Source organism: Cheilinus undulatus, linkage group 10, assembly GCF_018320785.1.
Source record: "Cheilinus undulatus linkage group 10, ASM1832078v1, whole genome shotgun sequence".
NCBI lineage: Eukaryota > Metazoa > Chordata > Actinopteri > Labriformes > Labridae > Cheilinus > Cheilinus undulatus.
The window spans coordinates 2,534,240-2,561,382 of record NC_054874.1 but is presented as its reverse complement, the minus strand read 5'-3'; the positions used below and the strand labels follow the sequence as shown (position 1 = coordinate 2,561,382).

The 27,143-nt window shown below is 40.1% G+C and overlaps 1 protein-coding gene across 5 annotated transcripts in view; it reads right to left on the bottom strand.

Annotated features, from left to right (window-relative positions):
- Positions 1 to 27,143, bottom strand: part of LOC121516250 (phospholipid-transporting ATPase IA) — a 215,726-nt gene that overhangs the window by 81,553 nt on the left and 107,030 nt on the right. For all 5 annotated transcript variants that reach the window (XM_041797431.1, XM_041797433.1, XM_041797432.1 and 2 more), the window contains 7 exons: positions 21,079 to 21,184; positions 15,766 to 15,848; positions 13,976 to 14,025; positions 13,600 to 13,669; positions 10,439 to 10,523; positions 5,695 to 5,834; positions 2,865 to 3,003 (listed from right to left, as the gene is read on the bottom strand). In XM_041797431.1, coding sequence (XP_041653365.1) covers positions 2,865 to 3,003; positions 5,695 to 5,834; positions 10,439 to 10,523; positions 13,600 to 13,669; positions 13,976 to 14,025; positions 15,766 to 15,848; positions 21,079 to 21,184 — 673 coding nt within the window. The remainder of the gene's footprint in view (positions 1 to 2,864; positions 3,004 to 5,694; positions 5,835 to 10,438; positions 10,524 to 13,599; positions 13,670 to 13,975; positions 14,026 to 15,765; positions 15,849 to 21,078; positions 21,185 to 27,143) is intronic.

Sequence of the window (27,143 nt, the reverse complement as noted above, 5' to 3'; positions counted from 1 at the left end):
GACTTTATGCATTCATGTGAATAACCATGACCACACCAGGTGTAGCTTCGACTGTTCTGTATCAGAGCAAAGTTAAATCTGGAAGTCAATCTGGTCATAGCTTAAAGATCAAACTAATCTAAGCCCAACTGGTGCACTCAGCACAAGATGACCTCTGACCTACTCACTGAGCTGTCTGTGAGATTTTAAGGTGAAATTTGACATTAAGGAGGAGTGGTGGAGGAGAATTAGTAGATGTCATTTTTAGTGACTAGATTGAGACAACTCTATAGTCAAAGATATAAAATGAAAGAAGCATTAGTAAAATAAAGAGATCTGAAGCTTTTAGTCACTTTTCTGATAACATCTGCAGGGCTGAAACCTCCAGGGCAGTTGGCTGCCTCCATGTTTACATATGCATGTTATTTATTTCATGTCATTGCAGTGTGCTCATACATCATCCAGCATTCTGTGACCGATGCTTTTGGTAGATATGTGTGACAGAATAGCATTCAGCTTGTCAGTAGTTTATCTTGCTGAGTGAAGAATGAGCACAGGACTGACTGGAGTACCTGTTAGAGGCTGAGGAACTATTTATCACAACACAGATCAGGTTCACTGTGACTCTCTGTTTGCTTTAGGACCAAGTGCACAAGCAGGGCTGTGTCATGATGCACATATATTAAAAGAAGTTGAGTTTACAGCTCTAACAGAGTACTGCTCAGTCTGAACATTTCCAACCATAGCCAATGAAGACATTTCACAAAGTATGAGAAAGTTAGACTAGCTTTGAGGCTTTCTGCCCGCCCACAGCTGTTGGGTTTAGAGGAGAGGGCACATGCAGGGGACAGGAGAGGCGTAATGGTTTTGCTGCTGACTTTTATTTTGGGAACTACAGGATCCAGTGTCTACTGGAGCCTGACCAATGGAGGATAAATTCTGCATAGCTAATGGAAGGATTCCCCCTTTAAACCCTGAAGATCATTTTGATTTAAACCCTCTTTGTGATCTTATGAAGGCTCAGCTGTTGCGTTGGGAGCAGAAGTCTGAGTTTGTGTCAGGTACAGAAATATATGCATGCACAGAAAACATGACATTTAATCGAATACTTGTTTGTTTTGTGCAAAGTGTGAGAAAAAAACTTGATGACAGGGAAAAGAAAATGCATACAGTATAGTATCTGTTATTGTTGTATGCACATAAGCTTTCTTTATGATGCTAGCAGTGCTAGCCGACTCTCTGCTAGTAATATATTCAACGAAAGCTTTGCTTTTCAAATCCAAATCCTGCAAAATTTGACCAAGTATCATCCTTAGCCATGGCTCCAACTCCTTTTTCTTCAACTACTCAGAAAACTTGCATTTACCCGTAGTTTATACAGTAACGTGCTGAGCACAGCAGAGCTATGAGGAAACACCGACAGCTAAACAGGACAAATCACTCTCTAGTTCACAGACCGACGTCAGATCTGGAGGGGGTCTCATGTTCTATGACCGTCTGTTTACAAAGTAGCACTATTTATCAGATGTGGCATTTAAATTTTGTTGTGCTGACAATACAATGACAAAGGCATTTATTCTATTCTTTTCTTGGTACATTGGTTCATTTTTTTAAGTATTTCAGCTTTTTTTGCCTGTATTCATCAGCAGAGCTGTGTATGAAGATGTTCAAATAACAAAACTTGCCTTTTAAATTTTGCCCTTAATATTCTGTAATCAATGCAAGCAAATTACATGCGTGAATGCTGACGCATGATGAGGTACTGTATCTTTCTCCAAGGGATTGACTTGGCGCTTCGCCATGTCGTCCTTGGTCCTGTACTGCTCTGGCCTCCCGATGACCATCATCCAAGCCTGTGCCCATCTCTCCAGGTATCCTTTTAGCTGACACCTTCATGATGCACGCAGTGGCCCCCAGTGTCTGGACAAGCCCACTGGGTCCTGGACACCTAGTGTATGGTGAGCTGGTTCAGGCCCAGACAAGTGATGCCTGTAAAAGCGCAGCTGCTGTTCCCTTATCAGACAGCTGACCCTTCCCTTCCTCGCTCTTCAGAGCACGTCAGCATTCGACACACAGCCTTGCCAACAATACCCAAAGATGTGCCGAAGAGAAGTCATCACAAAGAAGTCCAGTTGGCTCTTCTGGCCATCAGTCAACATCCAGGTTGAATCTTTGTTTTGGAACAGGAGACGTGCATTCCCAACGCTTCAGCCTCCACACTCACCAAGTTAATAGAGAGGACATCTATAGTCTCCACAAGGATCACAGCATCATCAGTAAAGTCCAGATCAGGGATCTCTCCCTGTTACCTGCCCCATCATCCAGTCCATACAGGTCCTGAGGGGCACAGGGGCTAAGACACACCCCTGCCTCACCCCGGAATCAATTGGGAATAAGTCAGAGGTGGGGCCCCCACACTTCACAGCACTGTCTGCACCAGAATATAGAGCAGACATCAGCTGGGTGAGCAAAAGCGGGGTCAAGCAGCTGCATAAAAATGTTAACTTAAAGCATAAGATGCTTCAAGTTTAACATAAGATATAAAAGAAAAGAAATAAAAGAAAATAATGAAGGCTTTATTACAGGGGTGTACACTTCACTTCAATGAGGTTTTGTCTCTTTTTTCTGTCCCCTTTGTGCCTAATGGTGCATATGTGCGCTCTTCCCCCGCATTCAGAGAAAATATTTGAGATAATGATTCCAAACTATCATACAACAGGATCTTTGAAAAAGCTGGAAAAGCCCTTTCCAACACTTTAGACTTAGAAGCAGGACAATTTTACCCTACTATTGACTATCAGTTCTATTAAATATGGAAGTGTAAAACACAACTTCACACTTAAGAGCTCAATCTCTAAAGCCTGACGACTGTCCATGAGTCTTACCAATATTGATAGCCGTTTCCTGTTTGTCCCCTGTCAGGATCCAGATCTTGATGTCTGCCTTCATCAGAGTCTCAATGGTCTCGGGGACTTTATCCTGGAGCTTGTCCTCTATGGCTGTGGCTCCCAGAAGCTGCAGGTTCTACAGGTAGAAGGGAAACAAAAGTCAGTGATTGCGATCACAGCAGAGGAAGGCCTTTAAACCGTCATGTGTCAGAGAAACATGTGTGCCAGGATTGTGTCACTCACTCAGCCGTGCTGTTCCCCTCATCAGCTGCTCTTGTTTATCACCCACAGAAACCACCACAGGCTTTGGGGGTTTGGGGTAAGTTACTCTGCCCGTGTGTTTGTGTGTCCATCTGCAGACACCCTCTCTCCTACTCTAGCACACCCACAAAACTCTGTCTGGGTTGTTTTCCCAGGGAACTTGGTGGTTCCACGGCTGGTTGTTCATATGAGGCCATCACGGGTCCGCAGGTTTGACAAGACCCAGGGGCAGAGGGGAGACAGGAGCAGAGGAAAAGCAGGAGAAGCTCTCAGAGCTGTGACCCTGCTGCCTGAACATCTGTAGCACTGTCCTCTAATCAGTCTGAAGCACACAGCATAGAAAAGCTTCGCCTGGGGACGAACATGACTGTATCTGATGAATCCTCATCCCCTGTTTGATGTGAATTGTTCCTTTGTTCCTCTGCTTGTTGTTTAAGACACTCTCTGTGAATTATGATACAGGAATCACTTAGATCAACATTTCAACCCCCGAGCAAGGGAGGGTCTTTCATGCACGCCGCAAGCAAAGTTCTGGTCAACTGTGTCTGGTGTTACTGCTTTTACCATAATTTAAAGCAGTGGTTGGTAACTGGAGGTCTGGGGGTCAAATAAGGCCATTCTCCTCACTCAATGCGGCCCGCAGGTCAATTTTCAACAAGAAGAATTAGTAAACATGAAGTAAACATGATGTTATCTGCCATAAAAATGTAAAAAAAAAAAAAAAAATAGAAATATTTCTCTAATTATCTTTGATTATTTGTATATGTTAGATTCTTTGCAAGAAATCAGGTACACAGTTGGCTGTAATTTTTCCAGTTAAAATCTTTACAACCATCATTAAATGCAGAAAAGGCAGATATGCATGTAAACTATACTAAAATTACATGTATTATGTTGAATGCAATCAAGAGCAGTTCGAATTGGCTCAGGTTCTGTGTTTAGCTGGTTAAATTTGGTACAAACATTTGCATTTGGGTTAAAAATATGAATAATTAGGTTAAAACTGTGATGTAAGATATATAAACATAGCACAAAAAGTAAGGATATTAGTGTTTGGAAGATTATTTCTTTGTTGTAACAATGCTTCTTGGTGATAAATCTTGTACTGTCGCCATATTTGTAAGGAACATGCATCTGTGGGATGAACTGCAGAGCTGAAGATGTGGGTTGGTCCATGGAAAATTGGGCAAATCATCTCTTGGTGTATTAATCAATAAAAATACCCTTTAGTAGACAACTATGACAATTTCAGAAATAGTCGCCTCTATGCAGCAAAAATGTGTTAAAAGAATTTCAAAAATCTTTTAAAGTATAATCAACCAAAGGATAAAGAGTCAGTGAGCAACATTTAATACTGAACCTACTGATGACTACATTTTTATTAAAAAGTTCCCAGTAAAATCATAAAATGCAGCCTTTCCCATTTCTGACACAGTTAGTGATCCTCAGATGTCTTATTCCACACCAAGCTGCTGTGTCTCATTCTTCAAATGCTACCACAACTCCATTGTGCCCCCATGTGGTCTTACAGCGTGCTTTTCTTCACACGGGTGGCCCCGGGAGCAATGAACCCCAGACCCTGGCAGCATCAGAGCTCCACTCTGCCCATTAAGCACAGCACATTACATTTTCCTCCCTGACAGCTTTTATGTTTATTTCATGATTGATTGCGTCCATTTGTTTTGGGTGGCCACCGGCAGCCGTGAAGAGCATGCCAAGTGGTTGATTTACGAGTGTGGCTTCCTGTGTTTGACGAGTGCTTCCTCGTAGACCCACCTCACAGGAAACCGATTCTACCTGCCGCTGAAACCTTGAATCTCTCTCACATAAACATACCATTTAGAGCTTTTCACGTGCACAGGTGTGATTACGCTTTACTCATTAGAAACGCTGGAGCTCTTGAATATAAGTCGTTCTCTGCACAGAGGCTTATAAAAACCATATTAAGATTTTATTCAACTTAATTTGGGTAATTTTAATTAGGAGCTCTATTTTTACACATGCATATGATGACTACCAAGCATGAAAAGTGTTAGAATTTGTCCAGGGATAATTTGGCTGCAATATTGCATGTGTAGACAACAATATGCATGGTTGAAAATGACTGCAAAATGGGTGTTTTATTCCTCTAAAGGACAAAACTGTTGCTTCAGTTTCTGACAACATAATCCCAACAGGTATGGACATCTCATTAAGGGAAGGATCCTTGTGTTAAACCAGAAAAGGAAGTCTTCTTCATGGAGAATTGAGCACTGAAATACTTTCTAAGGTCAGATCTTTAAGAAAACAAGAATGTACATATAATTTTAATTTTAGATTGTTGATAGAATCACACTGAAACCTTTGCAGTCTGTTTCACAGCTGCTGGTTTGTGTGGAATAACCCCTGCATGTTTAAATATTGTGTCCAGGTTGGAAGACATGCCAGTATAATCCTTTTATTCATAGTTTTAACATGTCAAAAGGAAGGCCTTTCATGCATAATGACAACTTAATGGAACGTAACTCTTCCTCCCGCCGTTATGCACTAGTACCACACAGACACGTCAATTCCTCACTCCACAAACCTTCTCTATCAATTCGTAGCTCTCCTCCAGTTTCAGGGCTCTGTTCTGCAGGGAGGTGCAGGCTCTGTGGTGGATCTCCTGCCACTGCTGATAGGACGACTCGCTGACGTCTGCAACCGCAAAGCACAGAGTGCGCAGCCCTGGAACAAAGAAAATACAATATAATGGTCATCAGTTTTTATGTTTAAAAATATTTAAACACGAGATGGTTATCAAATCCAAAACTGATGTATGAATATCAGTGGGTAGACAAAGAGTCTACATTAGGGATGCACGATACTGGATTTCTGTTAATAGGCTGATATTATCAAACTCATTTTAGCTTACAGAGAAATATTCACATCTTTTTATTGTAAAAATACAAGTGTCACCAGTACAAAGAGAGGCTGAGTCAATCAGAGCGAGAGAGAAAGAGACAGGGAGTAGACAGTCTGGTAGTTATTGAACATTTAGGGCTTCATTCATTACTGGCATAGACACTCACTGGCCACTTTATTAGGTACACTTGTTTTACATCTCAATAACCCAAAATCTATTTGGCCAAAAAAACAATGAATTCATGCATATACTATACATGGTAAAGACAGTGTCCTAAAACTAAAACTGAGCATCAGAGTGGGTAAGAAAAGGCCATTTATGGCGCACTGGTAGTCGAGTGGTTAAGGCGCACACCATATACATAGGCGACCCGGGTTCAAATACTCTATCCACTGTCCTATCAAATAAAGGCAAAAAGGCCAAGAATAAAATATTAAAAAAAAAAAGAAAAGGCCATTTATGTGATTTTGAATGTGCCATGGTTGCTGCCATGTGTGATGAGTCTTGATTTCTGGTGTGACATTTGAACATTTGAGTCAGAATTTGGCAAAACCAAGAAACCAAGGATCTATCCTGCCTTGTATCAGTAGTTCAGGCTTCTACTGGTGCTTTATCTTAGCACTGTTTGGGCTTCTTTGTACCGTATGAGCATGACTTTACTGTCACATGTAGCACAAGTTTACTTTTTTGAAACTTAATTTACAGTACACTCATAAACAACGTAAGAAATAATATGGCTAAATGAACTTAGAAGACTCTAAACTCTAAAAGAGAAAGAAACAAACTGATATCAATATTCAAACTCAAGAGATTCAAGTAAGGTTACTCAAAATTCTTGTATTAAAAATTTGAACAAAAGTAAGCAAACAAATTTTAATATTCACAATAACAAAAAATACCAAGTCTTTTTTAAGCTCTTTTTTCAAAGGGGGTAAATTAAATTTTTTTTAAAACACTTTGTTAGGTTTCAGTTCATCAACAAAAGGAAAAAAAAAAACTTTAAAGTCCTTGTTTTTTTTTTCTTTTTTTTTTTAAGTCAACTTAAATAGTTATAAGGGAAAGGGGTTCATTTGTCCTACCAGCCTGGTAGGGACATGTTGGGTGAGGGGAGATGATGATAAAGATGATGGTTATGATGATTATGGGTGATTATGATCTATTTTACGCGTCCTTAGTGGATTCCTGCGATCAGTTGTTGTTGTTCGGTAGGTTTAAGCGAGGGTTTAATTCATCAATGGAGTTTTAATGATGTTTCTAAAGCTCTTTATCAAAGTTTGAGCAGGCTCTGTTTGGTGGTGCTGCCTCTCAGCGTCCCCCTGGTCTGTGGCCCACTTCCTGTTTAAAACTACTGCATGTGTGCTACCATTGGCTGGTAGCGCCGCACGTGATTTGAAACATAATAAAACAAGATTTGACATTTTCCGCTTTAAAGTCATGGCATTTGATTATTAAAAGCGTCACAGATAATGGATTACAATTTAAAACATCTTTGTCCAGATTTACAATACATTATTTAAACACAACATTATCAATTGTTTTGATTCTTTTCAATTTTTTCACTTTTTAATTCTTTTTTAAAAATATTAATCTGGTCATTTTGTGACCTGGGTTACACACAGCCTACCTGAGTATTATTGCTGTGGTTAAAATGTGTCCGAATTGGTGTAAAAAGTTGCAAAAAGGGGCTAATAGTGGCAATAATGGGTCAACAGAGTTAACAATAGATGGAACGTGGAAAATACGGGCATAAAAAAACTGGTGGAAAGGGTTTAATTTTGACAAAAATTCGGTCAGAGTGGCCAAAAAATGTGTAAGAATTAGCAAAATTGGTGGGAAAAAGTGATGAAATGGCTTTAAATTTGGCATAATTGGTGCAAAGTAGCAAAAGTGGATAAAATGAGGCAAAAAAATTGTCCAAATTGTACAAACTTGATGAAAAAGGGCAAATAACAGTAACAAAATTTGGCGGGAAAAAACATTTCACAACTATTCTTCTTTTTCTTTTAAAGGTGTATCATGACCCCCTCTAAGTGTCTCGTGACCCCCATGTTGAGAACTACTGAGCTAGAAAACAAAGACTTAATAAGAACATGTTCAAGTGCCTTCTTAAATGTAAGACCTCACACTGGTAAAAATGTGACTTCTTATTGCCTTACATTTCAAATGTGCAATCTAAGACCATCTGAGACTTGGCAGGGTCTACAGAAACCCTGTGTCTGTAACTTTGTGCTGCTGCCTGTCCTGACCAGGACACTCACGAAAAAAAGATTTTTTAATCTCAACAAGATTTTTTTCCTATACAAAAAATGTTTATCTTCAGGTTTTGATGCTAAAACGGTGCAAACTTAATGTTTATTTATTGCCAACCTCTGCAATTGAATTAAATATAATAAAATGACCAAAGATGGAGCTCCCTAGCAGAAGTTAAGTATGTGATTGAGCTAGATTAGATCTTTGTAGAGATGGCCTCCACTGTCCAGATAACAATCTCTGCTATATTAGGCATTTTTACCATTTTTAACATTATTCATTCATTTTTCAATACATTCTACACTATGGACACTTAATCTGACCATCTAGGAGTAAACAACATTACATGGATTAGAGGTGGGAGTCTTTAGGCACCACAAGATTTGATTCGATTGCGTTGCGATTCAGAGGGCTGCGACTTGGTTCTTAATTGATTACTGATGCATTTTAAAGCACTTGGGTTTTTTAAAATCATATTTCTGTTGTTCCCACTGTGTCAAACATAATAAAAACATTACATCTGTGTTTAGAAAAAAAAAGAATAAATTCAACTTCCACTATCCTCTAATAGAAGATGTGTGTAAACTGGATATTTACATTTGCACTGCACCAAAGGTAGCAGCATCCTTTCCTTGTAACATATCTGAAATTACAGACACAAAAATGCCCTTTTTTTAACAGATGAATAACTGGTAATCTAAACCTTGCTGTTACACTCTGCGTGTCAGAGTTCCACCTTTCTGTTCCTGCTACTCCACGGTATCAAATATTTAAATTATTTCCGATTATAAAGCTGAGATTCTGGTGTGTCGGGAACCAAAAACGGCATGTGGAACTTTTATTAGTGAGTTGCAAACTGGTGCCTGAAAGAGAAATTGTGGCCAAGAACAGAAGCCCGCAGTAGACGTGTTTCCATAAATTTAATTCTCCTCTGTTTTAGGTGACTAGGAGGAAATTCTGGTTGTTTTCTTCAGATCTTGACTTTGTTTATCCTGTTGGATTTTAATATCTTGAAGAAAGCTTCTTTCCCCATGCTCTTAATTTAGGAAATTTGGGTCTCCAATTCACACTAAGGTGGTGGATCCTGCAGCCAGACCAGCTAAGAACCACTGATGTACAGCACACACTGAAGGGGGAAGTGACTTGATATTTTTAGATCCCAATCAGAACAAAAAGAAATCCACTGTTCTATAAAAAAGGATCTAAATGTTAAAAAGCTGTATCTTTGAACTGTGATAATAATTGTATTTGGACATAAATTTCTTGTCCTAACTAGGGCTGAAGGATTTTGGAAAATAATCTAACTGCACTTTTTTTCCCCATAATGCAATTCTGATTTGCTATGCGATTATTCCTTAACTTTCTTTTATTCCTAAACAAAGACTGAACAATTCTTTGAAAGTGTCTAATTCTGAAGCTTTTGACTCGTATTGCAAAGTAGATATGAATCACTGCATTTAAGGGTTTTTGTTATTTTTACATTTAATACGAAAATAGTACAAAAATGAAGAAGGTAGGATTTTCTAGAGGACTATCCTAAAAATATGGCATGACAATGATTGAATGATATGTCATGCATAACATCTCTACTGCAAAAAAATGTGTTAAATTGGTATTTTGACACAAATTTCAGGTCAAAGAAGTAGTGCACCTTTTACAATTTGGAAATTGCAGCAGGCCATATTGCTATTAATTGCCCAGCCCTAGTCTAAACCACAGAATATAAAAATCTTTAAAACTTAAAGATGTATCTGTACTTATTTCTAGCTAATTCTTGACAGAAATATTAAGGGAGAATGTTTTAATTAGGTCTGTTTTAATTACAGACTTGAGATCTCCACAATCTGTCCTGATTTCTAAATATAGCACATGTTCAATATTCCCAATGACATCATTCTACTTCTCTCTCACTAGGGGGCAGTATGAACCCAGAACAAGAGGAGAGTCTGTGATGCAGTTTCTCTCTGCTCCACTGCCTTACATCTACTCCACCAAAACGCTCTCCTGTTAGAGGTTTCTGTTGGTCAAATATTGATGAATGATGGTGAAATCTGAAGGAAAGGTTAACTATTCATACTGATCAAGTGGTGATGATTACTGGTCGGCACACATATATGAGGTATACTTAAAGATGGTTTCCCTTTTGGCAGGCAGGGGGCGATGTTTGTTCACTCACCTTCAGTTGCAAACTGCTCCAGGTGCTTCAATGTGATCTCTTTGTACCTGGAGCTGTCTGCCAGGCGGTCATAGATCACCGTGTCCTGAAGGGAAACAAACACTTGTCTGTTACTGACACCAAACACAGGAAAGAAAGGAATCACCTGGCCCCGGGGCTTCTGGGTAAATTAGTGATTTTAAGTTCAGACCAGGCCTAACTATTGGACTCTGTGTCCCACAACTTTAAAGCTCTTATAATGGGATAATCAATGTTTTATCAATCCATTAATTAACTTTATTAATCCTACTACAGGTGATTGGCTAAGCTGCTCCCGGGTCACAAAGGTAGAGAGTGTCTAAAAACATTGAGAGTAACACATAAATACACTTTAATGTATCTGGAGGATAGACTGGATTAAGGAGTTTGGGCGTGTTTGAATAAAGTTTAAACATTTGAAGCCAAACTAAGAATTTAGGATCAAATTAAAGGAAATAATCATTAAATTTAGTTATCATTTTCACAACACTCATTACCCAAAAAGGCTGTTCCAAATATCTGTAGCCATGAACCACGCCGGTCAACTTTCATGGAACTGTTTCGTCCAACAAGATGATAATGATTGCTTGTGAGTGGACAGAGACTAAAGTGTCCAAAAACCTTACATATTAGAAATCGCCAAGTACTAACATCATGTTTTGTGAAAGACTACCCCGCAAGCGGACGGCTCGCTGAAGCCAGAGTAGAAGTGAAGCAAGCAAACCCAAGTAAATTTTTGCAAACTTGTGCCAAGGCCGGTTAGGAGAAGAGCAAAAACATCTTTAGTTTTCAGTGCTGCTAAAGCTACATCTGAGCTAGTCACTTACAACCTTTGTTTACAAGCTCTCAGTAAAACTAAACCACACCCACAGTTACCGCCTCTTTCTGCTCAAATGAAGCTGATTGGATGCAATTCCAAGACTGGGCTTAAACCTTTCAGACTGGATCTTTGCAAGCTAGATCTGCCTGATGACAGACACAAAATCAGGTCAATCCATCAGATTTGCAAGGTTATGTCTTTGCTGAAACTCACACCATGTCTTCTATCTATAGCATGTTTTTGTACATTCAAGGCAAAGGTAAATATCTGTCCATGCAGGCAAAGTACACAAACATTCTTGTAAATAACAAAAGGTACATCCCGTATTCCAATTTTACAATGAGGAAAATCTTTCTGAAATTCTTCCAAAATCTTTGAGTGCAGTTTTTCACACATTGTTGAACCTCTGCCCATCTTTACTTCCAGTGTCATGTCCAACCAGATGCAAGTAAAACCATATATGCATTAATTACACATTGAGTCAATCATAAGAGTTGAGTTATCTGAGAAAAATCTGAACTCAAGCAAATCACTCGCACTGCAACAGCCAGTCAGCATGTTGATCCTTCAGTGACTTATTTCTCTGACATCACCAGGTGATCTCTGAAGGACCAGCCTTGGGAAGAGGAGGTTCATTCAACGGGAAAATGGAGGAGAAGTGTGTGGAGTCTGTCTGTGGCTACCTCCTCACTAGAGAAAGAGGAGATCAGACTGCCTGGTAAGTTTAAAAAAAAAAAAAAAACATTTGTAACTTGATTTCTGCCATCTACTACCAAGTTAGCACCATGGTTAGCAAAAACCGAGTTAGCACAACCCTGTCAGGCAAGCTAATTCTCGCCTCTGTAGGATCCGATAGACCCAGACACAGCGGCATCTCTGTGACTTTTGGGCTTTCCACAGCAGATACACAGCAGCGGTCCTCTCAGTGTAGTTAAGCTCAGCCATGTTTGCTGACAACTGACTGAAATGCCAGATGTGGGAGAAGGAGGCCCCACCCCTCTCATGTCTTATGAGCATGAGCAGGTGATTGTTCACACCTGGTTTAAGAGACTCTGCCACTCTAAGATGCTCCTCCTAAACCCAGCCATGTGACTGACCTGTTGCCAATTGACCTAATTACTTACAAAAAAATGCTCCTCCAGCTGTTTTCATTAGTTCTACTTACTGTTCCAGCCTTTTGTTGCCCCGTCCCTACTTTTGTGAGATGTGATGCTGCCATCTTCAAAATGAGCTAATATACAGTGCTTAACAAATTTATTAGACCACCATCCAAAGTAAGGTTTATGCCATAGCTGCCCTAAATCAACAGCATTGGTAATTACCAAAATCATGTTTTATGTTTCTGCAATGGTTAATACACCAATATGTAGAAGCTCTTTAACCCAAATGATTTTTTTAATGCTAAGATATAATTATTATTGTTATCCATGAATTTTCAAATTTACTGATTTACAAAAAAAAACTGAAAAAAATAGTACAGAACATAAATATTTCTTGATTAATATGTCAAATTATAGTTGTTTATTTACATTCCTGAACAGAAAAATGAGTTTTAGTGGTTGAATGTTATGCTTGATTCATTTCTGGCTTCTCAGAGAAGCCCAGTGAGCCGGCTCAAATTTGGGTGAATTCAGTTTGAAATTCCTCATTCCTGATTTGTTAAGCACTGTATATATTCAGTTTCAACATCTGATATGTTGTTTATGCTCTATTTTGAATAAAACATGGGTTTATGAGATTAGAATCCCATTGACTTCTATTCTTATTTACATTTTACACAGCGCCCCAACTTTTTTGGAATTTGGGTTTTATGTTGTAAGGAAAAAAAATGCTTGAAATGCTACATTTTTTTTTTTTTGGTGCACTTTCCTATTTAACTTGCTTATGCAACAAGTCAAGTGAGCATTTCTTTTCACTGCCTAGACGTTTTCACAAACCAGACGGTGCTAACTACAGACGTCATCCTATAATAAAGAGCATTACGGTCTTTAATCTCCATGAATACTAAAGACTTATTCTCTTTCATTTGAATGTATGATGTTGCATTTGTCCTTCTGAGGCGTGAAACCTTTGCAACCATGGAGTACTGCTAGCCTGCTAGAAGCAGAATGCCTCTAAGTGAATCATGTTTGTGGAAGCTTGATTGTGTTTGTGTAATTTATGGTGATTCTGCTTTTTGCTAACGCTCATTAAAAATATTTCCTGCAAACAGCGAGCGGCTACAAGGGAGCAGAGTGATCGGACAACTGTGTCTGTGTGTGCATGTGGGAAAATGGTGGTGATGGGCTGTCATGCGTTGCCATGGAGAGAGACAGACACTCACAGCTCCTTTGCAGTAGAGGCGGATCTTTCCAGATGGGGTGCGCATGATGACTGACATCCTCTTCCTCGCGCTGTGTGAGAAAAAAGCAAAAGGAGGAAAAGGTGGGATGAAGAGAGAGGGAAACATCACCATCATCAGGAGGTGTTGCAGCCACTGCAGCAGCGTTTGAGCTAACAGATGTCTGCTGAAATTAGAAATTAACAACATGCATGGTAACAATATCTCCTCGCTCATACGGTTAATCAGTTTGAGTCATGGGAGCAAAGGGAGGATGGGGAATTCTGATATCATACAAGGTTTTTGAGGTTTACACATTTTCTGTACAGACAGCATATTAAAGTCAAAATTAAACAAATGTATGGTGCATTTTATTTACCTTGTAAACTCCAGCACGTGTAGCAGTTCATATTTCTCCTCCGTACCGAGCTGAAGCCAGAACGACACACGTTAATGCAATCTGACAGGACACAGCTCAACCTCTGACATCTTATGAGACAACTTCTCTTAAGTAGCACAAGCCAGCCCTGTCACCCCACACACATCACACTTAATTGCACTTTCAATCTGTTTATCAGTTGCTTTGGCTGAGCTGATGGAGGAAGAATAACAAGGTAAAATTCAATTAACTTCCTTAATTGTTCAGACCGCTGGTACAAGACAGAGTGATTAAACAGATGCTGAGAGCTTAAAAGGCCCTAATAAAGGTTACAAAGTTGGACAAATGTCTCGCAGACAAGATGTTCTCAACAGAAGAAAAAAATTTAATGGTTCTGGCCTTTCTTCCTCTTTGAGCACAATCATCAGGTTATCCAATTAAAGGAACAACAGGATGGCTGACCTGAGCTTTGAAGAGGGCGTACATGACGTCAGCTCAGGATAAAATCACCGCCACTGTCATGCCTGTCATCGTCTAATACTCCAGCCCGTGTGGATATAAAGGTTTCTCTAGTATTAAAGTTTCTGATCTAATTTGGACAACTGAAAATACAAAATCAATTCAGATACTGTCTGGATATATTGCAGCAAAATTCTTGGAGCTAATAACTGGAAAAAGCCTTGTGTTTGAGCAGGAGAAATGCAGTTTCACTAAGAGTAAAATCTTTGACTTTAGGAAGTAGAAACAAAAGTACTATTTGCTAGGGACAAGTATTACCTATGGGCCTCTGATCATTTGTGAATTACCCCCTGTTATCAGTGTTTAATGCAGTGCTTTTGCACAGAATAAGTTATGTTTGTGATGTACTTTACAGACATTTCTGCAGGAAAACATGACAGTACTGCATGGCTGCAGCAATGAAAATACACAGTCAATTTTATTTCTAAAATCCATGCAAAAAGTGCAATGTTATACACATATTGTCTGCCTGGAAGAAACATCAGGGTTGTTTTATTCCATTACTATTATTCTACCAGGCATCGACTTTTGGTTTCTGGTCTGTTGGTATCACTGATGGTGATGTGTAATCTTCTTTGGGCTGGGTATGTTGTTGTGCTAAAATGATTTTTTTTTGCATATTTGTCATATTTAAGTGTCTCAGATCATCAAACTCATTTTAATATTAAATAAAGCCATCCAAACCAGCCTGGCCCTGTGTGAGAAAGCCATCACTACCTTAACCTAATAACTGGTTGTTCCATCCTTGGCAGCAACAACTGAAGCAAGCGTTTGTGATATATAGGGATTTCTGGATTCAGCAGATCTGGGTGTGGATAGTCAAACTGAACTCAGCTTTCCAAAAAAATATGGTTAATCACAGTTAATTCATGATTTAACAGGGGAGGCAATGACTTTTCCACATAGAGCCAGGTAGGTTTGGATGGCTTTTCCCTTAATAAATGAAATTATCACTTAAAAACGGACTTTTGTATTGACTCAGGTCATCTTTGTTGTTGGGAAATTTCCAACAGGGTAAGAGTTGTGGCTTATTGTTGCATCAGTGGCTGAATAATGACCTTAGTATGTTATAAATCTAAACTTGGATCAAGCTGATTTTTCCTTGTCTTCAGCCTCACATCAGTCATCAAAGTGAGAGCACGGTCTTAAAGTCTGTCTTTTTTTCTTGTTTGAGGTGAGACCTAACAGTCAAGGACCTCATAAAAAGATGAAGTGACTCCATCCATCAAACCACAGCTTACATGCCTTTCATTAAAACTTCTTCCACTTACCATCTCCACAATGACGCTGTCTGGGGTTCGACCTGAAAACACAAAGCCAAGGTTTCTCGCTGCTCTCACCAGAGCTCCCTCATCTGAAAAAGCAATCAGGAATAAAAAGTTACAGATAAATAAACAGAGCTGTTAAAATATTACACAGCGTCAACATAAACTCACAAATTTAGGATGAGAACTGTGTCTTCATTTTCTAAATCTAGTCCAAGCTGACACACTTTCACAGAGAAAGCAGTGACTGGAAGCTATGAACCAGGTAGCGGATGTTACTGCTTGCAAGAGGATGCTGCAGGGTAAAAAAATCTCTCAGCTTGTTTTTTACAGTTCATTTCACTAGCCTTCTTCTGCAGCCAATCTCTCCTCTGCTTCAAACCCCAAAGCTCTACAAGACCGTGATTGTTCTAAGCAATCAAGCAAAAAGAGTCGTCTCTCTTATTGCAAGCTAAATATAAAATGTGAAGCAGCAGAGCAGCATTATTAAGTTGTTATAAAAGCTTCTCCTAAACTGGTTAATGCACATTCGTTGGTCCTATACTTCCATAGAGAGAAACTCACTGATACAACTACTAAGATTATTGATAAAGTGAAAAGAAGAGTCGTTTATCTGAAGACTAGTGTTGTCAATCAGCGCCTTTTATAACAGAAGCTTTAAATGTGATGTTTTTAATTCCTCCCATGAGAGCTGCTACTTTGTTTACAGCGAGGCTTCTGATTGGTGCCTTTAAGCATAGTGACATTTTCAGACTTAATTAAGATTTTCAGGAAATTTACATAGAGCTGCTAGGGGCAACTGCTGTGATGGAGCAGAAGCATAAAAGTCTTATAGTGCAGCTAGATAGCTATATTCCCAACTTGGAGGAATAAAAAGCTTTATTTACATTTAGAGGGATGGCTGTCTTTCTTTTACCTTCAGTGTTGACAATTTAGCTGCACTGAATATAGACTGTGTTGGAATTTGTGCAGCATGTGGATGTTGTTCTGTTTTAGGCCTGTACTCAAAAAAATCAATATGGCAATGAATCTTCACATGCTCCTCTCTAATAAGTGTAACAAGATAGATTAGAGACTCACTGATTGTGAAAATCAGGAATGATACAAATGTTTAACATAACAATTTAGCTGGTAATGATGTTTTTTTGTCACTTCTTTTGGTGTATGGTGTGCTGTACTACAGATAAGCACTGGAAATTGATATCTGTTCATGCACATAATTCAGCTAATGGCCGATGTTTGTAAACAGGGCCCATATCAGCTGATGTTAAACCAACGCATCTGTGCATCCCTAACACATATGCTGCAGAATCAATATGGCTGTGAATGCTGTAATGTAATAATGCAACCAAAAAGCACACGGACTGCAGCAGCTACTAAACTGCATGATGCAGTGCATGCTTCTCATCAAAACAAACTGACCGTAATATGGATGAGAAAATCTATCTACTGTCAGCAAGGCCAAACACAAACATAATGAATTATTTTATGTTTCTTCAAACACCAGAAAGTCTGGAGTCAAGTATATGTCATGCAAAATGCAAGCTATGCAAAAACAAGGTAAAATACTGCAGCAACACAGCCAGTCGTCATCTGCACATGTCAAAAAAACAAACAAACAAAAAAAAAACAATCTAATTAGCATTTAGCAACAACAGCTAGGTCGATACACCGGCTGGTTTGTGCTGTCACATGCAGCACTAAATAATGCTGTAAAGTAGTGATATTCAACACGTGGCTCTTTTGTGATGATTTGTGGCTTTTTTGTTCCCTTAATTTGAAATATTTTTCCCCCAGAAAACCTTAAAAAAGGTCAACTCTAACCTCAAAAATTATACATTGCAAGTAATATTAATCTGTAACTAATTTTTTAATCATTTTTGCCACTCTTTCCTCCCCATTTTTGCCATTTCTTTGCCAGATTTTGACCATTTTGCCACTTTTATCCAGTTTAGTCTCTTTTCACTCATATTTACCGTTTTTGACCAATTTTGCCACTTGATTTTTCATCAATTTTTGCCATTTTATACCAGTTTCTGCCTCATTTAGCTTGCTTTGTCTGATTTTCAATTTTTTCCCCCTTTGTGACATTTTTTTGCTCCTTCCTGCACATTTAAACTGCCTTTTGCCATTGAAGCATAAAAAATGGGCAAAAGTGAAGGCCTTTTTGCCCATTTTAGTTTCTTATATTTGCCACATTTTACTGTTTGTTGACCATTTTTGCCACCTGTAACTTATTTTTTTAATCAATTTTTGCCAGTTTTTCTCCCCTTTATTGCCAACTTTCACCCATTTTTTGCCAATTCTTTGTCGTTTTTTGACCGTTTCACCAATTCAACTATTTTATCACCACTTCAACCCATTTTTGCCACTTTTCACCACTTAGATTGTGGCTCTTGCAAAGGTATTTTTAACAATTTGGCTCTTTAGTTGAGCAAGGTTGAGCAACACTGCTGTAAAGTCAAAGTTTCCCTTAACTTCTAAACACGAATAGAAGATCAAAAGCAGTATTTTAATGTTTTATTTTGAAGATTTGTGTCGTACACCGTAGCTGAAGGAAGGCTTTAGGCATCTGCTTATTAAGCATGAGTAACATGGGTCAATCTCACCTCATTGGTTCATTACAGAAAATGTGTTGCCTAAGTTTTATGCACATGTAAAACAAAAAGTTATTCTTGCAATGCAAGTGGGCGTATAGTCATAAAGTGAAATGAGATATTAAAGACCATATATCATGCAAAGTAGAGCTGTGAAAAAATATCGATACAGCAATATATCGCGATACTTTAACATCCGATACAATATCGATACTTCAACTCTTAGTATTGATTTTTTTGTAAAAAGTAAAAACTCATATATTAGCCAAGTTTTTAGTAAAATACGACTTCCGCATCCCCACATGGCTTACAAAATAACAACACCTGCACAATTCAAAGCAGACGTTTGGAAGCATTCAGGCTTCAAAGTTAAAATAGAGAGCACAAACAGCAAGCTAGAGAAAGAAAATGCCATTTGCAAGCTCTGTCTTGCTGCCGTGAAATACAGCGGGAACACCACCAACATATTGTGTGATTTACATATACATCATCTCTATATTTTTCTTAGTTAACTGTGTAGAATATCGCAATATATCACAATATCATGATATCCTGATATATCACGAAATATCAGGATATATCGTGATATATCCTGATATATCGTGATACTATCATATTGTGACCCAAGTATCGTGATGCGTATTGTATCGTAAGGGTCTTGCTAATACTCACCCCCAATGCAAAGTATACCTTTTCAGGTTTTCTAACAAAAATATGTGATCCTGGCCTGTCCACAATACCCTCAAGAATCAGAGTGCTGAAACAAGCCGTCCTCAGGTTTTCCCCTCATGATGTCATGTGGGGAGTTGGCCCCGCCCCAAGGTTTGGCTGGCCCTACCCACTTGGAAGAAAGTACGACCCTCCTCTCCTGATCCTCCTCTCAGCTGTCAGCTGAAAGGATCAGGAAAGCCACATGCATTTCCTCAGAGGGGCGGAGTCAGACAGCTCAGTCAGATTTAAAGCCACAGACACAGAAACAGCTCGTTCTGAGCAGGGCTGAAACAGAGGGGTTTTTAGACATGCAAAGATCCATTACTGGAGTGGTTTTTCAGCAGCAAACTTCACAGCCATGTTTTGGGGACCTCTGAGATCCATATGAACTTGTCTTAAATGGGTAAATTATGTGACCTTTACTTTATAATATGGATAGTATAAAAAACAACGGCAAGAGAGACTACAGAAAGGGCTATTTAATGTTTAAAAAGTTAAATATTACAGTATTTACATTTAGTAATAGCAAAGTGGTCCATTATAGGAAATTCTAATTTACATCTCTGAGGATCTGAAATCAAGTGTTGTAAGACATAAGATCCTGAAAACTGTGGCTCTACTTTTATTCTCTCTAACAAGGAACAACCGCTGTAGTGAATTCTGTGTGGGACATGTTTGTAAAGAAATGTTTATTATCAAAATCAACCTGTATCCTGATGTGTATCATACTGTGAGGCTGTGGAAAATATCCAGCTCTATTTGGCATTCTCTTCGTCCTGGACCAATTTGATGCGCTGCCACAGAAACGTAGTAAATTATTCAGAAACACTTAAATGCATGGTTTTTTCAGACTACTTTTTATATATTTAATTTAGCTCTAGTGACCACAATCACGTAGAATCTAAAATGCCCCTATGTTATGGCGTGTTTCCATGGTTGACAGGTGTCTCATCACTCCTGGAAATGTGATAGACTGAAAAGATCAGGAACAGGCTCAAGAATCAAACATGGCATACACTGTTCATTCTGCAAGCAGGGTACTTTTTTAGTTTCTAACATGATTCCTGGCTCCCTCCTGCACTGATTATATAAACGTCTTCATGAAATACTGCTACCTGCAGGCTGTAGCAATGTTTTCCATTTGGGAAGACAAAGAGGTCACTAGATGTATAAGTAAACATCTGAAAATAAAATTAAAATGAGATTTTTAAGGGCACAGCATGGGTGATGGAGAGCACCTGGAACCAGGTCCAGCCAGCACTGCCCAGAGCTGCAGAACCAGCAGATCAGGATTTTGTTTTTCACTCTGCATTTTCAGTTTAACTTGCGTCACACGGCATTAGAAAATAGCTGCAGCTGTTTAGAACTTTTTTGTTTGTGAGCATCAAATACAGGCAGCTGATGTTTCTGCTCCCGTGTTAGATGCTGCTCTTACTTGTTTCACCTAAAGGCAGTAGGTGTTTGTTTTGTTTTTATCCCCTGTTTTTCTTCGGTACCTAGAGGTGAGTGTTTGAGGGTCTGCAGCTGCAGAAATTAAAAGTTTTTCTCCATCTGAGAGCATATTTTTCTTACTTACTTAAGAAATGTTTAACTGGGTCAGACTCATCAGTCATTGGGTGTTTCTTTTTTAGAGGGCTGGAGATAAACCCAACTCAAATGTTTCCTCTAAATATGTTCATATTTTTGTGCTTTAACAGTCATAAATGTCTGATGCAGCAACACAACAAATTTACATGAGTGTGACTGAATCTATCGGTTCTAAACCTTTCACCAAGGTGAACAAGGTAACATCAGGATGTTTGCATGTTCCCAGCATGTGGTTCTTAACATCTCAGCACATGTGGAGAAATATCAGCATGCTGTTTCACACCGGTCTGCAACTTAGAGGGTCTGTGTTTCTATGTGAGCTCCTTCAACCCTGGACAATGTCTGGACATTAGCATGCACATGCACCACACTCTGAGGCAGCACACTTATATCCAGGAGCTGTGTCTTTAAATGTGTGATGTACCTGGAGAGGCTGCCTGGTAGGTGATATTTCCATCCATGCGCTCAGGGACTGCAGTGTGACAGATGGCCATCATGGTCATGAACTCCTGGATGACAGAAGCTGTAGGCTACAGGAAGGAAGAGGAAAGGGCACTTTGACTTTGAATGTTTGAAACAAAACCTGTCACAACAAAACAGGAACTAAACAACAAGAAAGACCTTGATAATACTGTGGACAGAGAGAGCAATGACAGGAAGGGCGCCGCTGGTTCACTCCCTCTCTCTGATCCACCAGCATGGCTCTAAGCAGATGTGCATGTGTCACACAGATGACACGCAACCTGTTACACCTGTCACAGTGTATCAAATATGCAGCCATTTTTACAGACGGCGTTTCCTCAAAGATTCATCTACGGCACACTTGATGAGAAAGCAGTCCGCCGCATTTATTTGAACATTTGTTGCTACATCAGAGGGTTTCCTGTACATTTAAGCATTAAGATATTTTTGGAGATTGTATAAAGTATAGGACAGAGTCTAAGTGATGCCACCCGGCTACTCAGATGTCTCCCGAAGCCAATCAAAGACTGAAAAACACTCGACAGACAGAGATGGAGCTGAAGCAGGCCTGTAACTCCTGACAAACATTCATCCCAACGGTAATCAAATCTCTAAAACACTGCTGCAATATATTTCACTGCACCTCATATGCATGTGGGTGCATAAATATATGTATGTCTGCTTTGTTCCCTTCGTCACTACATGTTTATTATCAATATTATTATTAGTAATATTAATAATAATAATAATAATAATAATAATAATCATAATAATCATAATAATAGCTTGGACTTATATAGCGCCTTTCATGAGACCCAAGACCGCTTTATCGAAGAGTGGAAAACAAGACAACACAAAAGACAAACACTAAGTTGAGTGTAAGTAGGGGGCAGGTGGTGCTTGAGGAGTTTTTTAAACATGTCCAAGGATGGAGAATTGCAGATGTTTTCAGGAAGGGAGTTCCAGAGGATGGGGGCCGTAGTCCTAAAAGCTCTGTCTCCATAGGTGTGAAGTTTGGCGGTGGGAACTGTGAGAAGGCCAGCATCTGAGGACCGGAAGCTCCGGGTTGGGGTATATAGCTGAAGGAGGTCAGAGAGGGACTGAGGGGCAAGGGCATGTAGGGATTTGTAAGTGAGGAGGAGGACTTTGTATTTGATTCGGAATGTAACTGGGAGCCTGTGGAGGTGAATGAGCGTAAGGGTAATGTGCTGCCAGGGCCTGGTGCGAGTGACAACCCTGGCAGCTTCTGGAGTTCTGGATGTATTGGAGCCTGTCCAGGGCTTTGTGAAGTACCCCCGACAGGACTCCATTACAGTAACCCAAGCAGGAGCTGATGAATGAGTGAATGAGTGTCTCTGCAACGGAGTCTGTGAGTGATGGTCTGAGTCTGGAGATGTTCTTTAGGTGGAAAAAGGCAGTTTTGGTTATGGATTTGATATGAGACTGGAAGGAGAGGGTGGAGTTCATGATGATGCCCAGGCTTTAGACCTCGGAGGATGGGTGGATGGGGTTGCCATCCACATGAAGTACGAGGTCTCCAACCTTCCTGAGCAGTGCTTTGGGGGCCAAGACCCCGAGCTCTGTTTTATTGCTGTTAAGTTTGAGTTTGTTGGCTGACATCCAGGTTATAATTTCTTGCAGACAGTTGACCACTGACTGAGGGGGAAGCTGAGTGGATGGTGTGGTGTGTAGATAGAGTTGTGTGTCATCGGAGTAGGAATGGAAACTGAGACCATGTTTATGGATGATGTGACCAAGAGGAAGCATGTAAATGATAAAGAGAAGAGGTCCAAGGACAGAACCTTGGGGCATGCCTTGGTTTACAGGGATTGGGGTAGAGCAGGACTTGCCAATGGTGACAAACTGTTTCCTATCTGAGAGGTAGGATTGAAACCAGGAGAGAGCTGTTCCGGTAATGCCTAGGTGGGTCAATAGGCGGTTGAGGAGGATGGTGTGGGAGAGTGTGTCAAAGGCTATCATTTTCATGTGTGCACAGATCCATTCGTCAATTTTTGATACCGCTTGTCCTGTTGGGAGGCTGGAGCCTATCCCAGCTGTCATTGGGCGAGAGGCGGGGTACACCCTGGACTGGGCGCCAACCAATCACATGGCTGACATATAGAGATAAAAAATTAGGCACGCTAACATTCACTCCTACAGCCAATTTAGAGTGATCAATCAACCTAACAAGCATGTTTTTTGGTGGTGGGAAGATGCCGGAGTACCCAGAGAGAACCCATACATGCACGGGGAGAACATGCAAACTTTGCACAGAAAGGCCCTGTGCCCTGTCTAACAGGTAAATCCAAGGAAAAAACCGGAGGAACTACATGGTGCCCGATCCACCCAGCCTGTTTGATAGCCACGTCTGGCCTGGTATCCAAAACACAAGAACATGGTGACTCATCAGAATCACACTCTGATGAAGATGCAATGCGCGTTGAAATGTTAGTCCTCTGTATCTGATTAAACGGCATCAAGTGATTCGTTTGCTCCACTTTCTTCCTTCGATTTACCTTAGATAGATCCATTGAAACACCTTTGTATGTTGCTGGTCCTTTCTGTGAGCACCGACCTCCACCCATGGAGGGGCTGAAGCGCAAGAGACTCTCTCTTCTCTAGTAGAGGCTAGTTAGAGTCATAGCAGCTACCGAAGCTGACATTCACCTGCATTTGGTTAGTTGGTAGGTCTTAATGTTGAGCCCTGATTACATGCATGCGTTTTCTTTCATTTTACTGCTGTATTTCTGCAATGCACTTTATGTTAGCACCTCCTAATCTGCAACGCACTTCTTTTACAAACACAGTCAGACGAGAGCACTTTACTCCCATTCTCTTTCCCCTTCATTGGCTTCCAGTTCATTCTAGAATTGATTTTTAACTTTTAATGCTTGTTTTTAAAGCTCTGAATGGCCTTTCCCCATCCTTTTTATTGAGATTTTAACTTGTAGGGCTTTGGGGTCATCCAACCAACTTTTGTTGGAAGTGTCGAGGCCAAAATACAAACACTGGGGTGACCGAGCCTTCTCAGTTTCTGCACCAAGGCTCTGGAATATTCTCCCCTCTGAGATTAGGGTTAGCTCTGACTTGGGCCTCTTTAAATCAAAACTTCCTAAATCAGTCTTAAAGGCCATCAGCTGCACATATTTCCAGGTTGGTAGCCACCGTCTGGTCTTTCAGCTTTGAATGCCCTGCAGCTCCAGTTTCCTCAGCCCGTCCACAGACTAATAACTGCTGTCAGACATTTACTCAAGCATGTGCAATTATCATACATTTGTTTTGGTTAATGAAAAGGAGGTCTAACCTATATACTGAGGGCTTTTTACATTAATGAGAGGAAACACGTGACTAACTAGCTGAGGGGGAAGCTTGGACAGACATCTGCTGGGGCTCCTGTCTGATGCTGCAGGGCCACCAGCTTCCACTCAGCTACCGCCAGGACTGAATCCCACAGCAAACATCCAAACCATTAACAGCCGTTAGTCTCCACTCATATCAACGGAAGAATACACTAAAATGAATGCTTTCAATATGATGCCTGTCAGTTTTTATCAGATGTGAGAAATAAGCCACTCTGACTGCTCATTATCACTCACACACACCTGCTTTCTCTTCCTCAAACAACAAGCTGTGTACACATGGGGACGGTATCGCCAAATAAGCACTCTCTGTTGGCCATTGCAGCTCTGATGAGAGATCTCCTACAGGGAACAAAGGAGTGAACGAATGCAGGCATAGAAGAGAGGGCAAATCAAAGGGCCTGGAGTAAATGAAAGTACACAGAGTCTATTACAGTCCAGGTGGCTGCGAGAGCCCCTTCAGCCTCCCAGCAGCATGCTAATCCGGTCTGGGTTGACAGGTATCCTCTGAAGGACATGCCGGTGTGTCCTCCAGTGTGTATATACAGTGTGAGTGAGTGTGTGTGCTGGTCCTGTTATCTCTGTAGGGTCGGTGTAAGCTGTACTGTAACAATTAGTTTTTACTTTTATTTTTAAAGCACCAGCATTCTGTGCAGTTCTGACTAGTGCTGCAAAATTAATCTAAGTGCAATCACGACATCAGGCAGTGCAATTACATAATTGCATAAACGGGTGAAATTAGTTTTGTATTAAGTGGTGCTTGAAAGGTTGCTAAAATACCTGCAGAAAGGCCTTTAAGTTTGAAATAGTGCCACTATTGACCTTTGTAGAAGCACATTTCAATACTGAGTTATTTTGAAAGCAGTACAGTAAAAACCTCAGGTTTTTGTCATTTCAAACCTACTTAATATTTGTACATTTTGAGTTGACAAATACGCGCTTTAACACTCAGTATTTTAAACTCCTCCACCAGGGGGCTCTCTACCAAAACAACAACACAGTGTGACGAGTACAGACCAGCACTGCCTGCCATCTCCTGGTGTAAAGTGGTAACAGCGCAGACCTCCGCCATTAGCCCTATCTCCCAATAGTACAGAATTCTTTAAAAAAATTCCTGAATCGATACGGTGATCCAGATCACTCCCTAAATCTAATCAGTTCTTCTTTATGCCATTTCTGACATTGCCTGAAAATTTCATCAAAATCCATCCCCAACTTTTTGACTTATGTTGCTAACAAACTGACAACAAAGTAACAAACGAACAAACCCACCCAATCACAAAACCTCCTTGACGGAGGTAATAAATTTGTTAAATTAGATAAAATACGACTTCAAAATAATACATATAGACATCAAAAAAGAAACAGGAAAAAATAAAATTTTCAAATAATAACAACAAAAGCTATAGTAATAATATTAATAGAAAAAATAATACAAAAATAACAAAATAAATAAATAAAAACTAAATAAAAAAATTTCACCTTCATTATGAGAAACTTATGAATTAATAAAATTGTGGTTTCTTCCTTTAGTGAATGCCCCTCATCAGGTGTCTTTTTAAAGCTTGGTACAGAATTTCTTAATTAAAAACAGGAAGTAGTGTTGAAAAGGAGAACACGGAGGTCAGCCGAGTTGAGCAGTGCCTGTTGCACCCGCTTTGCATAAGCTCTGTCTTACGTTTAGTCCTCACTAAACTCTACATTGAAACTAGTTAAGCTATAACTTAAGTTGTGTCACTGTTCAGTTGCATCACAAAGATGAAAGGTTGAGCTTAACTAGTAGAGATTTATGTCCAAACTCCCCAAAATATCTTTGCAGATATGACGTTGTCACTTAAATTAACTGATCGATGATAAGCATTTTTTGTGACGGTGACCACAGGTGAAGGTTGGAACGAAAATCAACCAATAAATTGAGAGTTTTACCAGTTGGGTCAGCTCCATCTTCAGAACGATACAGTACATCATCTGCAGCACTGCTAATGCTGCACCAATCTGCCTGTCAATCTCACAGTCCATTCCATCCTCACTTGTGAGGAAACCCCTGAGATACTTGAACTCCTTCACTCGTGCCAAAGACACTCTCCCCATCTAAAGGAAGCAATCCACCTTTTTCCGTGAGAGAACCATGGCCTTGCACTTGGAGGTGCTGACTCTTATCCCAACCACTGTGCTCTCAGCTACAAACTCCCCCAGTGCCTGCTGGAGGTCCCTGACTGAAGAAGCATGTCTTTGGTGGTGGGAGGAAGCCGGACCACCCAGTGGGAGCCCATGCATGCACGAGGAGAACATGCAAACTCCATACAGAAAGGCCCTGACAGGGAATCAAACCAGGAACCTTCTGGCTATGAGGTAACAGGTAACCCCCCCCCACACACACACACACACACACACACACACCAGAACAAGCATCTAGCGTCATATTACAGACCTCTGAAAGCCACAAGTACCTTTATTTTTAGATCTTGTAGTTTACAGGTTTAGGCTGGGATGGCAGCATTATTTCACACATCACGTCTGAAGTAAGCTGTCTTTTCTAGCATTGATGTTGGGGTATTACTTGTCAGTCAGAGTCCCTCCAAGCAGAGAAATACAAACTCATGTGTCTGCTTTTCAGGGATGAAGTAAAACCGACACAGAGAAACAGCAGAAGTGACAGCTAATACTG